The 16,131-nt window shown below is 46.8% G+C and overlaps 1 protein-coding gene across 4 annotated transcripts in view; it reads right to left on the bottom strand.

Annotated features, from left to right (window-relative positions):
- Positions 1-16,131, bottom strand: part of LOC118360309 (signal peptide, CUB and EGF-like domain-containing protein 3) — a 151,819-nt gene that overhangs the window by 22,727 nt on the left and 112,961 nt on the right. For 2 of the 4 annotated variants that reach the window (XM_052482191.1, XM_052482192.1), the window contains exons 7-9: positions 12,708-12,755; positions 8,346-8,462; positions 6,278-6,400 (exon numbers count right to left, since the gene is read on the bottom strand). In XM_052482191.1, coding sequence (XP_052338151.1) covers positions 6,278-6,400; positions 8,346-8,462; positions 12,708-12,755 — 288 coding nt within the window. The remainder of the gene's footprint in view (positions 1-6,277; positions 6,401-8,345; positions 8,463-12,707; positions 12,756-16,131) is intronic. The other 2 variants (XM_052482193.1, XM_052482195.1) reach the window with 1 other exon arrangement.

Raw genomic sequence — 16,131 nt, 5'->3', positions numbered from 1 at the left:
TGTGGTGTAGTGTGGTGTGGTGTAGTGTAGTTTTGGTGTGGGGCAGTGTAGTGTGGTGTGATGTAGGGTAGTGTACTGTAGTGTAGTGTGGTGTGGTGTGGTGTGGTGTGGTGTGGTGTAGTGTAGTGTAGTGTAGGGTGGTGTCGTGTGGTGTAGTGTAGTTTGGTGTGGTGTGGGGTAGTGGAGTGTGGTGTGGTATAGTGTGATGTAGTGTAGTTTAGGGTGGTGTTGTGTGGTGTAGTGTAGTGTAGTTTGGTGTGGGGTAGTGTAGTGTGGTGTGGTAGTGTGGTGTGGGGTAGTGTAGTTTGGTGTGGTATAGTGTGGTGTGGTGTAGTGTAGTGTGGGTGTAGTGTGGTGTGTGTAGTGTGGTGTGGGGTGGTGGTGGTGTAGCGTAGTGTAGGGTGGTGCAGTGTCGTGTTGTGTAGTGTGGTGTGGTGTAGTGTGATGTGGGTGTTGTGTGGTGTTGGTGTAGTGTGGTGTAGTGTAGTGTAGTGTGGTGTAGTGTGGTGCAGTGTAGTGTAGTGTGGTGTGGTGTAGTGTAGTGTGGGTGTAGTATGGTGTGGTGTAGTGTGGTGTAGTGTACTGTCGTGTGGTGTAGTGTGGTGTGGTGTGGTGTGGGTGTAGTGTGGTATAGTTTGGTGTAGGGTAGTGTGGGTGTCGTGTAGTGTAGTGTAGGGTGGTGTGATGTGGTAGTGTGGTGTGGTGTGGCTTAGTGTAGTGTGGTGTGGTGTAGTGTGGTGTGGTTAACTGTAGGGCAGTGTGGTGTAGTGTACTGTAGTGTGGTGTAGTTTAGTGTAGTGTGGTGTGGGTGTGGTGTGGTGTGGTGTGGTGTAGTGGGGTGTGGTGTAGTGTTGTGTGGTATGGGGTAGTGTAATGTGGTACGGTGTAGTGTGGTGTGGTGTGATATAGTTAACTGTAGTGTACTGTGCTGTGGTGTAGTGTACTGTAGTGTGGTGTAGTGTTGTGTACTTTGGTGTAGGGTGGTGTGGTGTGGTGTGGTGTTGTGTAGTGTGGTGTGGTGTAGGGTAGTGTAGTGTGGTGTAGTTAACTGTAGTGAGGTGTACTGTGGTGTGGTGTAGTGTACTGGTGTGTGGTGTACTGTTGTGTACTGTTGTGCAGTGTGATGTAGTGTAGGGTGGTGTGGGTGTAGTGTAGTGTAGTGTAGGGTGGTATGGTGTGGTGTAGCGTTGTGTGGTGTAGTGTGGTGTGGTGTAGTATGGTGTAGTATAGTGTGGTGTGGTGTAGTGTGGTGGAGTGTATTGTGGTGTGGTGTAGTGTAGTATCGTGTGGTGTAGTGTGTTGTAGTTTAGTGTGGTGTGGGGTCGTGTGGTGTGGTGTGGTGTAGGGTAGCGTAGTGTGGTGTGGTGTAGTGTAGTTAACTATAGTGTGGTGTCGTGTAGTGTAGTGTACTGTGGTGTGGTGTGGTGTAGTGTGGTGTGGTATAGTGTAGTGTGGTGTAGTGTAGTGTAGGGTGGTGTTGTGTGGTGTAGTGTAGTGTAGTTTGGTGTGGTGTGGGGTGGTGTAGTGTGGTGTGGTGTTGTGTACTGTAGTGTAGTGTGGGTGTGGTGTGATGTAGTGTGGTGTGGGGTGGTGGTGGTGTGGTGTGGTGTAGCGTAGTGTAGGGTGGTGCAGTGTAGTGTTGTGTAGTGTAGTGTGATGTGGTGTAGTGTGATGTGGGTGTTGTGTGGTGTTGTGTGGTGTAGTGTAGTGTGGTGTAGTGTGGGTGTAGTATGGTGTGGTGTAGTGTACTGTAGTGTGGTGTAGTGTGGTGTGGTGTGGGTGTAGTGTGGTGTGGTGTGGTGTTGTGTGGTGTTGTGTGGTGTAGTGTAGTGTAGTGTGGTGTAGTGTGGTGCAGTGTAGTGTAGTGTGGGTGTAGTATGGTGTGGTGTAGTGTAGTGTGGTGTAGTGTGGTGTACCGTACTGTAGTGTAGTGTGGTGCGGTGTAGTGTAGTGGGGTGTAGTGTGGTGTGGGTGTAGTGTAGTGTAGTGTAGTGTAGGGTGGTGCAGTGTCGTGTAGTGTGGTGTGGTGTAGTGTGGGTGCAGTATGGTGTAGTATAGTGTGGTGTGGTGTAGTATAGTGTAGTTTTGGTGTGGTGTGTGGCAGTGTAGTGTGGTGTGGTGTTGGGTAGTGTACTGTACTGTAGTGTGGTGTACTGTGGTGTAGTGTATTGTACTGTGGTGTGGTGTAGGGTGGTGTGGGTGCAGTATGGTGTAGTATAGTGTGGTGTGGTGTAGTGTGGTATGGTGTAGTATAGTGTAGTTTTGGTGTGGTGTGGGGCAGTGTAGTGTGGTGTGGTGTAGGGTAGTGTACTGTAGTGAAGTGTGGTGTGGTGTGGTGTGGTGTGGTGTAGTGTAGTGTAGGGTGGTGTAGTGTAGGTAACTGTAGTGTAGTGTGGTGTAGTGTACTGTGGTGTGGGTGTAGTGTGGTGTGGTATAGAGTGGTGTAGGGTGGTGTGGGTGTAGTGTAGTGTAGTGTGGTGTGGTATAGTGTAGTTTTGGTGTAGTGTGTGGCAGTGTAGTGTGGTGTGGTGTAGTTAAGTGTAGTGTACTGTGGTGTGGTGTGGTGTAGTGTAGTGTACTGTGGTGTGGTGCGGTGTAATGTGGTGTAGTGTAGGGTGGTGTGGTGTGGGTGTAGTGTGGTGTGGTATAGAGTGGTGTGGTGTGGGTGTAGTGTGGTTTAGTGTGGTGTAGGGTAGTGTGGGTGTAGTGTAGTGTAGTGTAGGGTGGTGCGGTGTATTGTAGTGTGGTGTGGTATATTGTAGTGTAGTGTAGTGTAGGGTGGTGTGGTGTGGTGTAGTGTGGGTGTAGTATGGTGTAGTATAGTGTGGTGTGGTGTGATGTGGTAGTGTGGTGTGGTGTGGCTTAGTGTGGTGTGGTGTGGTGTTGTGTAGTTAACTGTAGTGCAGTGTGGTGTAGTGTACTGTAGTGTGGTGTAGTTTAGTGTAGTGTGGTGTGGGTGTGGTGTGGTGTAGTGGGGTGTGGTGTAGTGTTGTGTGGTATGCGGTAGTGTAGTGTGGTATGGTGTAGTGTGGTGTGGTGTGGTATAGTTAACTGTAGTGTACTGTGCTGTGGTGTAGTGTACTATAGTGTGGTGTAGTGTTGTGTACTTTGGTGTGGGGTGGTGTGGTGTGGGTGTAGTGTAGTGTAGGGTGGTGTTGTGTAGTGTGGTGTGGTGTAGGGTAGTGTACTGTAGTGTAGTGTGGTGTGGTGTAGTTAACTGTCGTGAGGTGTACTGTGGTGTGGTGTAGTGTACTGGTGTGTGGTGTACTGTTGTGTACTGTTGTGCAGTGTGATGTAGTGTAGGGTGGTGTGGTGTGGTGTGGTGTAGCGTTGTGTGGTGTAGTGTGGTGCAGTGTACTGTGGTGTGGTGTAGTGTGGTGTGGTGTGGTGTAGTGTACTGTAGTGTGGTATAGTGTTGCGTGGTGTAGTGTGGTGCAGTGTAGTGTGGTGTGGTGTGTTGATGTGTGGTGTGGTGTGGTGTAGTGTACTGGTGTGTGGTGTACTGTTGTGTACTGTTGTGCAGTGTGATGTAGTGTAGGGTGGTGTGGTGTGGTGTAGCGTTGTGTGGTGTAGTGTGGTGCAGTGTACTGTGGTGTGGTGTAGTGTGGTGTGGTGTAGTGTACTGTAGTGTGGTATAGTGTTGCGTGGTGTAGTGTGGTGCAGTGTAGTGTGGTGTGGTGTGTTGATGTGTGGTGTGGTGTGGTGTAGTGTGGTGGGGTGTGGTGTGGTGTACTGTAGTGTGGTATAGTGTTGCGTGGTGTAGTGTGGTGCAGTGTAATAATAATAATAATATATGCCATTTAGCGGACGCTTTTATCCAAAGCGACTTACAGTCATGTGTAGTGTGGTGTGGTGATGTGTGGTGTGGTGTGGTGTAGTGTAGTGTGGTGTGGTGTGGTGTAGTGTAGTGCATTGTAGTGTAGTGTAGTGTGGTGGGGTGTGGTGTAGTGTAGTGTAGTGTGGTGGGGTGTGGTGTGGTGTGTTGATGTGTGGTGTGGTGTAGTGTAGTGCAGTGTAGTGTAGTGTAGTGTGGTGGGGTGTGGTGTAGTGTAGTGTAGTGTGGTGGGGTGTGGTGTAGTGTAGTGTAGTGTGGTGGGGTGTGGTGTAGTGTAGTGGGGTGTGGTGTAGTGTAGTGTAGTGTGGTGGGGTGTGGTGTAGTGTAGTGTAGTGTGGTGGGGTGTGGTGTAGTGTAGTGTGGTGGGGTGTGGTGTAGTGTAGTGTAGTGTGGTGGGGTGTGGTGTAGTGTAGTGTAGTGTGGTGGGGTGTGGTGTAGTGTAGTGTAGTGTGGTGGGGTGTGGTGTAGTGTAGTGTAGTGTGGTGGGGTGTGGTGTAGTGTAGTGTGGTGGGGTGTGGTGTAGTGTAGTGTAGTGTGGTGGGGTGTGGTGTAGTGTAGTGTAGTGTGGTGGGGTGTGGTGTAGTGTAGTGTGGTGGGGTGTGGTGTAGTGTAGTGTAGTGTGGTGGGGTGTGGTGTAGTGTAGTGTAGTGTGGTGGGGTGTGGTGTAGTGTAGTGTGGTGGGGTGTGGTGTAGTGTAGTGTAGTGTGGTGGGGTGTGGTGTAGTGTAGTGTAGTGTGGTGGGGTGTGGTGTAGTGTAGTGCAGTGTAGTGTAGTGTAGTGTGGTGGGGTGTGGTGTAGTGTAGTGCAGTGTAGTGTAGTGTAGTGTGGTGGGGTGTGGTGTAGTGTAGTGTAGTGTAGTGTAGTGTAGTGTGGTGGGGTGTGGTGTAGTGTAGTGTAGTGTGGTGGGGTGTGGTGTAGTGTAGTGTAGTGTGGTGGGGTGTGGTGTGGTGTAGTGTAGTGTAGTGTATGTGTAGTGTGGTGGGGTGTGGTGTGGTGTAGTGTAGTGTAGTGTAGTGTAGTGTGGTGGGGTGTGGTGTAGTGTAGTGTAGTGTAGTGTAGTGTAGTGTAGTGTAGTGTAGTGTAGTGTAGTGTAGTGTGGTGGGGTGTGGTGTAGTGTAGTGTAGTGTAGTGTAGTGTAGTGTAGTGTGGTGGGGTGTGGTGTGGTGTAGTGTAGTGCAGTGTAGTGTAGTGTAGTGTGGTGTAGTGTAGTGTAGTGTAGTGTAGTGTAGTGTAGTGTGGTGGGGTGTGGTGTGGTGTAGTGTGGTGTGGTGTGGTGTAGTGTAGTGCAGTGTAGTGTAGTGTAGTGTGGTGGGGTGTGGTGTAGTGTAGTGTGGTGGGGTGTGGTGTAGTGTAGTGTGGTGGGGTGTGGTGTAGTGTAGTGTAGTGTGGTGGGGTGTGGTGTGGTGAAGCCTAGCACAGGGGTGCCGCCGAGGATGTTGGCTTGACAACGCCTCACTCAACTGGAGGCCAGTTTTATCAACACCCTACTCTGCAGACAAAACAAACTGTTCCTAACAATCTCAACACTGTTCCTAAGTAGCCCCACTCACATACAACACAACATCACCCTCCTCCTCTCAGCTTGGAATATTCCCAAGACCATGTGACTGAGTTGGTTGTTGGGAAGTGCCACAGGAACATTAAAGATTTGTTTTCAATTCTCCCTTGGGTCATATTGTTTGTGTTAAATGTGAGAGGCCTTGGCTAAAAGCATCTGCAAAATGACAGCATTATCTAGATAGATTCCAAATAAGGAGAGAAAGTGCTAACCCCCAAATAGTCAGATTGATGTACCTTAACACGTTCTCAACTTCAATTACAGAAACAGTTGGTCTCTTTACAGTGAGTTGGACAGCATACACTTTAAATACCCATACTTGGCATAGATGTGCATGTTTAGGATGATGTGTTTCAATTGTGAGCCCAAGGCATGTCACTGATATGTACCAGCCTTGATCCTGATTGACCACATCAATACACTCATTTCCATAGTTCCATAGTTCTTGCCTTGACTTCTCTTCCTAGCAGTGCCAGATGTTTGGGAGGGAGATGGCTTGCCCAAGTCAAGACCCAGAGGTTTTTTAGACTTAGAGCACTTATTCCACACCTGTAGTAGTAGGTCTGCATGGCAAACTGTTTATTTGTTCTGTGGGTGGCTCCCCTGGCTCCCGCTGAACTACGGCTACCGCCGAATCTTAGAAACAAACAAGCGAGAGAGAGGCCTGGTTTGGCAGCTCCTCTCAGCAAGCTGAAGCCAAAACAATTAGGGAGGAGTAAGACTACTTATTATTATCACGACAATACTATTACCTTGCCATTCACCTCAGTAACAGGGTGACTAAACAACCTGCCTAACTCATAACCATCTAAATCTATGTCATTAGGTGAAGGGCACACAGAACAGGCGGTAGCCGATGATTGGTTGGAGTGATGGGTTCCTACCTTGGCAAGTCCTCTCATTGGTCAGCAGCTTGTAGCCCTTCTTGCAGCTGCACTCGAAGCTGCCCACTGTGTTCCGACACACGTGGTCACATCCCCCGTTGTTCAGGCGGCACTCGTCAATGTCTGAGGACAGAAAACACATACTGCAGAGAACTCACTCCAATGCACAGACAGGAAGAGAGAGAAAGAACAAGAGAAAGTGCAGTAGAGAGGGCGAGGGGGAGAGAGCAAGAGAGAGAGAGAGAGAGAGAAAGAAAGAAAGAAAGACAGAAAGGAAGAAAGAACGAAAGGAAGAAAGAACGAAAGGAAGAAAGAAAGAAAGAAAGAAAGAAAGAAAGAAAGAAAGAAAGAAAGAAAGAAAGAGAGAGATAGAGGGCAAGGATGTGGTGTGTGTTTGAGGGCTGAAATATGTATGTGGGATGGATGACTCTGGGGCCGAGCAGTCGGGGTGTTAAGTAGAGTACGATGATCCACACGGATGACTGGAGATCCATCCCAGAGAGAGAAGAGAGAGATGCACAGGGAAAGTGCATCAGGGATTTCTCCTTAGATCTGGGACGGGTATGATCTGGGTCTGTATGTGTTTAGAATAGATCACAGCTCTTACAGAGACAGCAAGGGGAGAACTATGTCTCAGCAGCACAGCCTCACCACAGCTCGACCATTCTTTTCATCGTGAATAACAAATCAATACATTATATGGCTCACCCGGGCTTTGATCGGGACTTGGACTGGCAAGTTCGATCAGACTAACTCTGAATCATCATTGTAAATGAAGCTTCCGTCTCTTGAGGGACAGTTTAGTACATCATCTGGTTAAAATGAATGCATCAGAAATTGAATAAAATAATAATTCTCTCCTGTCTCTCTCTTCAACTCTCCCCCTGAGAGGTCCCTTGCCCGCAGCAGGCCCCTGTTTTCTCTTGCCAGTGCTGTCTGAGGTTGTTTTCCTTTTCTTTCCTCTCAAACCAAACTAATAAACCCAATGTACTTTTATCAGAGTTGTTAGCGTAACGTTATGAGTACTGAAGGGGAAGCAGACTCCTATTCTAGGCTTTTTGGCAGCATCAACAGTCTTGAGTTTCTCCACAGAGCTCTTCTCTCTCTTTCTCTCTCTCTCTCTCTTTGTTATCATCTCCTTGAAAGGTACTTCTAATCTAAAACGTTCTTACTCCCATGCTCTTGTTTGTATAAATTAAGAACAGCTTTTGATAAGTTGTGGGGATATCAAGCTATTTGTATTTGACAGAAACAACATATGGGTAGCTTGACAAATGGATGTGCTGCCAAAGCAGTACCCAGAAGAGCAGGGTCATTTGAATATACACAGTATTGAAGTGTTGGCATCATTAGACCTGGGGCGGCAGGGTAGCCTAGTGGTTAGAGCGTTGGACTAGTAACCGGAAGGTTGCGAGTTCAAACCCCCGAGCTGACAAGGTACAAATCTGTCGTTCTGCCCCTGAACAGGCAGTTAGCCCACTGTTCCCAGGCCGTCATTGAAAATAAGAATGTGTTCTTAACTGACTTGCCTGGTTAAATAAAGGTAAAAGATTTTTTTTTAAAAGACCTCAACTCTCCACTCTATCCCAATCCCAAAGCTGTGACAGAGGCAGAGGCTTCCGATGAGACAGAGGAGATGAGGCAGAGCAGGGTGGCAAGGCGCCACTGGGGAACCAGACAGCAGCAGTCCTACACGCCTCAACAATGCATCTCTGATTAGAGTGTCAGGTCCCTGCTCTCCATGGCCACTGTGTGTGTGTGTGTGTGTGTGTGTGTGTGTGTGTGTGTGTGGTGTGTGTGTGTGTGTGTGTGTGTGTGTGGTGGGGCAGTAAGCAATAATGATTGACAGGGTGACTGACAGAATACTATGCTTTAGAACATGAAGGACAAAGTGTGGGTTAAGTCTAGTGATAACACATTGTATGTGTGAGAGGTTGGGAGACTGTATGATTGACAATGTGAAAGGGGTGGAGATAATGTCATTGACAGGTGGATAGTTGCTGTTTGAGAGGATGAGTGGTGAGAAGTGAGAGTGGGAGACTGGCTTTGTGTATGTGTGTTAGGTCACCTTTGCAGGTCTTGCGGTCTGGCTGGAGAGTGAAGCCAACAGGACAGCTGCAGCGGACTCCGGTCACCGCGTCATGACACGTGCTGTCACAGCCACCGTTGTTCACTGCACACGTCTCTGCAGAGAGAAACACACATGCAGTACATCACAGTTAACACACACCGGGATCTATAGGTGGTGGAACTGATCCCAAAACCGGATGCTTTTCATTATCCTTTTAAAAAGATGTCTATTATACAATGCAGTTCCAAAGAGGATAATACTAAGACAGAGAAGAGACAGGAAAGTGCTTCAGTAGTTGGCTCCTGTGTGGAACAAGAGAAGTGAACAAGAGAGCACAGTTAGATAATGCAACACATGATACTATGAATGATAGAGGATCAGAGTACTAAGAACATAGTGTCAAGACATAAACAAATGAGTGTGTGCACACGTGGATGTTTGGCTGCGTTTGGGAAAAGGTGAGTTAAACTCCCCCCACCCCCATTCCTCCCCCAACTTCCTCACAGGACATCAACCAACTCCTCTCATGAGGCCGGCAGCTCTTCCTCCAGACAGTTGAGGTCAAAATATATATATTTTTTACCCTGGCTTTGACAAGAGCTTCCAGGCATTTTGGGGATAAAAAAGCAATTTCACCAGGCCAGTCCGTGCGTTAGCCTGATTGATTTGAAGAATGGAGGTCATTTAGTCAGGGAAGGGAGGGTATTCCAGCTCCTCTCTAGACACTGACACGTTTCACAGAGAAGACTGACTTTCAACAAGAAGCAGAAGAGAAGAAATGTGTTAGCACTTTAAAGAGCTTGGTGTCCGTCTGCGAGCAGGAACAGGCTTTTGGCAGCCATCGCCAAAAGCTTCAAACACTCTGGAGAAATAACACCATTGAAAAACAAAACCTGATCTACTCGGGGAAATCACGATACCTTGCTACAAGGGCATCTGGTCACTCTTAGAGAAGCACATAGCATCACTTTTCCTCTAATAAGCTGAGGGATACCAGTCGGCAGTTATTTCACAAACTAGGTCTATTAAATACCCAAGAGCCTATCTCATAAAGTGCACCAGAACAGCTGGCCTGGTCGTGGGCTTCACCGCAGACTGCTGAGAGGGTTGAAACTGGTGTGGAGAGGGCTTCTCACACGTGGCACCACAGAGGAAGCACAGCTGCCCCAGTCTCCACAGAGAATAACTGGATCTCTGTGGGGAATACCTAAGCTAACATGAAACTGTGCTACAGGGAGCAGCCATGATGGGGCAGACCAAACCCCTTTGATACACATCAACTCTACTGCAAGTCATAGATCAAGGAATGCTATTTAGGTGGGAGAAAGTGTTAAAGTGTTTATTGCTTGTTTCACATCTCGAAGACAGTGGCATCACGGCGACACTGTGACAGAGATCCCAAGCAGTTTGGTGCTGATATGGGCCTGGGGCTGGCTCTGGCTGTAACCTAAAGACCATGACTCAGCCATCCTGTGAAAGTCCATGGGCGCTGCGCTGGGTTAGAGAGAGCATTCCTAGCGAACCACGGTGGTGCTGTGCGGGGGAGAGTGGCACAGCCAGTGTGTTTGTCCAAGTCGCACACTGTCTGTGAGGCACTGAGAGTTGGCAGACCGGGTGATGCAGCACTGTCACGACATGCCTCCAAAACGCTAAGAGAGGCAGTATCACACCAAACACTAATGATCATGAGGGTAGAGAAATATTTATGATGATTATGGCTTGCCAAAAAGGAAGAGGGAGACACGCTCTGGTATGTGTGTGGGTTGTGTTTTCTGGATACAGGATGCAGTCCAGCCACGTCCACACTCAGTGTATTGGGTTATATGGGCAGACTTTAGTAAATATTCACAATATGAAGGCTCTGATATGTACGGTGTTGATTTGCATCAGTTCCAGATGTTGATGTAATGTACAGTGTACCTATCTCCCTGAAGCAATAACAAAGCTTTGTCATTTGACTGCCAAATTACACCTACGTGGTGATAAGCTTTGGTTGTTTGCCAAGGGGCGACATACCGCTTGCTGGCTGCCAATAAAATACATTTGATTTTGGGAGGACATAGGCATCAAGCCCAAAGTGGCTGTTACCATCAATTGGATAGTTGAACCAAAGATTTTATAAGCATTAAAAATGAGAAATCAGCATTGAGTTATGTGTGGTTTATTTGAACAACAACAAAGAAACACACACACACACTCCTCCAAACCCAAGCCTCTGAGTTCACCTTGCAGCAGACATGCAGTTAGAATTGGGTTATTCTGAAAATAGTGCACAAAAAGGTTATTTCAGATGGAAGAAAAATGATGTAGGGAATGCTTTTTCAATAATAAAAAAACAATAGGACGATAACAGCCCCTGAAAATGGTTTGCAAATTTCCTTTACTGCTGTAGCTTTGAAAGCAACCCCAAGAGCGAGCTTTAGTCAGACTTGGCTGTATGGATTTCTGGGCTCATTAAGCAATGCTCTTTGAGCTCAGTTTGAGCTGACTGAAACCTCAGCAGAAAGCATGAGCCACCATGGTAACTCACTCACAATGATCTATTTCCCCCTCTCTCTCTCTCTCTCTCACTCTCTCTCCCTCCTCCTCTCCCTCTCTCTCTCCCCCTCTCTATCTCTCTCACTCCCTTTCCCTCTCCCTCTGTCTTCTTCTCTCTCTCTCTCTCTCTCTCTCTCTCTCTCTCTCTCTCTCTCTCTCTACCCTCTCTCTCTCTCTCTCTCTCTCTCTCTACCCTCTCTCTCTCTCTCTCTCTCTCTCTCTACCCTCTCTCTCTCTCTCTCTCTCTCTCTCTCTCTCTCTCTCTCTCTCTCTCTCTCTCTCTCTCTCTATCTCTCTACCCTCTCTCTCTCTCCCTCTCTCCCTCCCTTTCCCTTTCCCTGTCTTCTTCTCTCTCTCTCTCTCTCTCTCTCTCTCTCTCTCTCTCTCTCTCTCCCTCCTCTCTCCTCCCTCCCTCCCTCTCCCTCTGTCTTCTTCTCTCTCTCTCTCTCTCTCTGTCTCTCTCTCTCTCTCTCTCTCTCTCTCTCCTCCTCCTCTCCCGCTCTCCCTCTTCGTCTTCTTCTCTCTCCTCTCTCTCTCTCTCTCTCTCTCTCTCCTCTCCCTCTCTCTCTCCCTCGTCCTTCCCTCTGTCTTCTTCTCTCTCTCTCTCTCTCTCTCTCTCTCTCTCTCTCTCTCTCTCTCTCTCCCTCTCCTCTCTCCCTCCCTTTCCCTCTCCCTCTGTCCTCTCTCTTCTCTCTCTCTCTCTCTCTCTCTCTCTCTCTCTCTCTCTCTCTCTCTCTCTCTCTCCTCTCTCTCTCTCTCTCTCTCATCCTCCTCTCCCGCTCTCCCTCCGTCTTCTTCTTCTCTCTCTCTCTCTCTCTCGCTCTCTCTCTCTCTCTGCTTATTTTTCTTGTCACTTCTGTCAGATCATAACAGCATAATTTATACAGCAAGAGAGTGACTGTTTTACACTCTACACCCAATCTTAAATGTTAAGAGTAATGTTGAAAAACATCAAACCTGTAATGTACATTTCTCCAAGTGGAAGAATACGTAAAACATTAGAACAGAGAGGTATTCTATGTTCAGTCTATTGTGTGGCTGAGTGTCAAGTCATGGCCGTGCCACTGGCTCCCTCTCAAGCACTAACACTCTGTGAAAGCATTCCAAAACCGGCCACGGATAGGTGCTCGGCACAGCTCAGGGCTTAATTCTCTTCCTAGCAGTTGTATCAAAACACAAACACACATCAGGGCCCTTGGCCTGGCCTGTTTCTAAAGAGCCATCACAGTAATTGGAAGAGAGAGGTTGAGGACTTTGAGTCGGGCTATTCACTTAGCCTGGCTTTCACCAGCACATCCACATGCAGCCCTCAAAGGAGGCATAGAAAGTTTATGAAAGGCTCAGACAGAACAGATTGGACAGGGATTAACTCTAGGTAGGGAAGGGCTGCTCTATGATACAGAACCAGGAAGTCTATTCTAAAGTCTCTATATTGTAGCATTCAATACATCCCATATATCTCTTATCTATCTTTCATTTTCATCATATTGTTTTGTGCTGGTAAGTTGAAGGCTTATTTTCTTAACAGCAGCTGTGTTTTGAAAAGGCGTGGTTTGACATGGGCAGCCACCATTGTTATTGAAAGGGCATTCACAGAAGGAAGAGGAAGGTGGGGAGGTGCCAAAGGTCAGGGGTCAGAGAGGGATGATGCCCCTTTGGGAGGGGTGCAATGTGTGTTAGGTTAGTTAGTTTCCCCCGGGTCGGCCGGCCTACACCCCACACCCATATGGAAGGACAGAGGGGCGCAGTCAGGAGGAGTCAGGGGGTCAGTGGAGCCCCCCAGAGAGGAGCCAGAGGAGCCAGAGGAACAGAGATATTTACCATTGGGGAACAGCTGTGGGGCTGCCTGGTTCTGGACACTCCTCTCCCCTGCGCACACATATACACATACATTGCAAAAATACTGCTTTAGTGCTCCATTTAGAAACATGGGCCGAACATCTGAGATGTCCTCATAAGAATAATCCTCTATGTATATAATACCGTACTTTAGTGGTGTACTGTTCAATGCCCCCATTTCTGGGTTCACTAAGCATATTCATGAAACACATAAGCCATCTATCTCTCCCAGATGAAACACTCAGAATCAATGCCCAGAGGAGTTGCAGAAAACCATTGATTTGTCACAAGGGCAAAACTATTGATACTAATTGTACTATTGATAATGAATGGATGGCTGGCCAGACAATGTTGTGTACATTCTAAATCAAAACAGAAAATGGCTATGATAGATAACTCGCTAGAACCAGAGGGTCACCTCTAATGACAAAGGCAGACAAAGGCAGAAACCCACACCATGCAATCATGCACATACAAGAGCCTCACGTTCAAGAAGGGGGCAGACTAGAGGTAAAGCCAAGTTAGTGCAAACTCTGCAAGCCATTATAGCAAGAGTCATATACAGTAGTTAGTGGTTGGTAAGAGAAGATTTACCATCATGCTTTGCTGCCAGGCATTCAGGGTTAAAAATAAGAAGTTGTGGCATCTCAGAGCATGGTGATACTGTTGTGTTAATGTTGTGTGACACTCTACTCTCTTCCACATGCTTAGAACATGTATTCCTCTGGTGTCATTCAGGTGAATTAGGGATTACACATGTCACTCTCTGTTTTCATAGAAACGCATGAGAACCGTTGAGAATTCTTTACCTCATCGAGGAGACCGCACACACACAGCATGCACTGTTTACATCCTCTGTTGCAATGGATATGCCAATATGACTGGGTGATTCCATGCCAGCATGCCAGCATAGGCCGAAAATATTTTGGGTATCTCAGATTGTTTTACTCATGCGTGAGTGTGTGCGCATATATGTGTGTGTGTGTGTGTGTGTGTGTATGTACGCAAAGGTGTAAAGTAATTAAGTAAAAATACTTTCAAGTACTACTTAAGTGGTTTTTAGGGGTATCTGTACTTCACTATTTCTATTTTTTGACAACTTTTACTTTTACTCCGCTACATTCCTAAATAAAATAATGTACTTTTTACTCCATACATTTTCTCTGACACCCAAAAGTACTCGTTAATTTTTTAATTTTTAGCAGGACAGGAAAATGGTCCAATTCAAACACTTATCAAGAGAACATCCCTGGTCATCCCTACTGCCTCTGATCTGGAGGACTCACCAAACAGAGAACATCCCTGGTCCTCCCTACTGCCTATGATCTGGCGGACTCACCAAAAAGAAATGCTTTGTATGTATGAGTGCTGTAGTGTGCCCCTGGCTATCAGTACATTTAAAAAATAAAAAAAATGTGCCATCTAGTTTGCTTAATATCAGGAATTGGAAAGGATTTATACTTTTACTTTTGATACTTAAGTATATTTAAAACCAAACAATTTTAGAATATTTTAGCGATTACATTTACCTTTGATACAAAAGTATATTTAAAACCAAACACTTTTAGACTTTTACTCAAGTAGTATTTTACTGGGTGACTTTCACTTTTACTTGAGTCATTTTCTATTAAGGCATCTTTACATTTACTCAAGTATGACAAGTATTTCTACCACTGTTGGTGTGTGTGTGTGTTTGCGTGTGTGTGTGTGTGTGTGTGTGTGTGTGTGTGTGTGTGTGTGTGTGTGTGTGTGTGTGTGTGTGTGTGTGTGTGTGTGTGTGTGTGTGTGTGTGTGTGTGTGTGTGTGTGTGTGGCATAGTGTGACTAGCCTCTAAGATGATGCAGATCCTGAGCATGTCTGCATCTGCCTGTTATTTGGAGAGGTCTATGACCTGCTGTACTAACAGCTTGTATACTTCCACATGATAGCTGCTCCTTTCTGTTTTGTTACGCTTTGCTTTACAGAAACGTACTGTATGTGCAAACACACTGGGGACCAGACGTGCAGGGAAGTTTACAGTGTGTTAATCCAACTTTGATGGAACGTTTGATTTGGTAATCTGATGAGTTTCCCTTACAGTAAACCAGATCATACAGTACATCACTTACTGACTGTATGTGTGTGTGTGCTTATTTGCGTGTCTGTGACAGAGATGGGAATAAGTAAGCTATATGTTTAGATATATCGCACCATGCTAATTTGATGTGTGTGTTTTTCTCCATATCCGGGAGCTCTACTGATACGTACGTTTACAGCATGCAGAAGTAAATGTGTTGAGACTTGCCCCATAAACTCGAAACCCCCAACAATGCACTAAAAGTGACTGATAGGAAAGATGAAAGGCAAAATGTTTCAAATAGAAGAGTGCTTTGCACTGCCCAGTGAATGATGACTGAGTTTGGGTGGAGAGACTGAGACAACAGAATTAATGAAGCAGTGGCACAGTGCATCACCACAATGAGTTTTAAAAAAACGAAAAAACAACAACGAAATCAATAGACACTGTAGGACTACTATGGTCAACAATGGTTTAGTTGGTCCTGTTCCAGTGTTATTCATGGGACTGAGAGCATTGAAGTGGTAGTCACTGTTCAATTCAACTACTGTAGTCTAGTATATTGGGGCTATATGAACAGAATAGTCTAATTTACATAAAGGTTGCTTTGGTTGTTTTTCGGTTTTGAATCATCCTCCATTACTGCTATAACAAAAAACTCTCACATTGTTATTTGGTCACATTTTCACTGAGGAAATTAATTTTAACTGGGAGTCTCCATCTCCCAGTCTGTGCTGTCTGGCTGTCTTTAGTAATGTTAGTGCCTGGCTGAAGCAGTCCCAATCATCCTGTCAGTCAGCCTGCTGTGAGGGGCTCGTTTGGCGGTTTGTTTATTTTATTGTGGTTATATTAACTAATAGTGCCTCTTGGAGAGATGGAGTGCATCAGCACCAAACCGCAGAGTGGGCTGCTACCACAACTCCCCGTCCCCCTTGTCTCCCTCCTCCGCAATCCACCATACCTCCAGAGCACGTGGAGGGAAACTCAAGACCCTAACTGCCTGAGCGCTCCCTAATCTGTCACGTCAGGCGCAGATTTCTTCGGTTTTGGTAATGGTGGCTCAGACATCGAATTTGGCCACGGCAGACTTTGTGGCGTCCTGGCAGCCTCGCTAGAGTACAGTGGTAATGATAGGGTGGTTGACCAGGCCTTGACATGGGCCTGGATCTCATCAGCACCGTGGTGGAGGGCGGAGGGACTAGACAACCTGAGCCAGCCAGACAATCAGCCACTGAAACCAGCCAACCAGTCAACCAAAACAGCTGACCAGCCACCGACACCAGCCAACCAGCCTTTCCACAGCCTCGATTCACTTACAAAACAGCAAAAGCTGAACTAAAAATATGCTAT

The sequence above is a fragment of the Oncorhynchus keta genome, chromosome 27, assembly GCF_023373465.1.
Source record: "Oncorhynchus keta strain PuntledgeMale-10-30-2019 chromosome 27, Oket_V2, whole genome shotgun sequence".
NCBI classification, from domain to species: domain Eukaryota; kingdom Metazoa; phylum Chordata; class Actinopteri; order Salmoniformes; family Salmonidae; genus Oncorhynchus; species Oncorhynchus keta.
The sequence above is the reverse complement of the archived record's forward strand: the minus strand, read 5'-3'. Positions and strand labels throughout refer to the sequence as shown.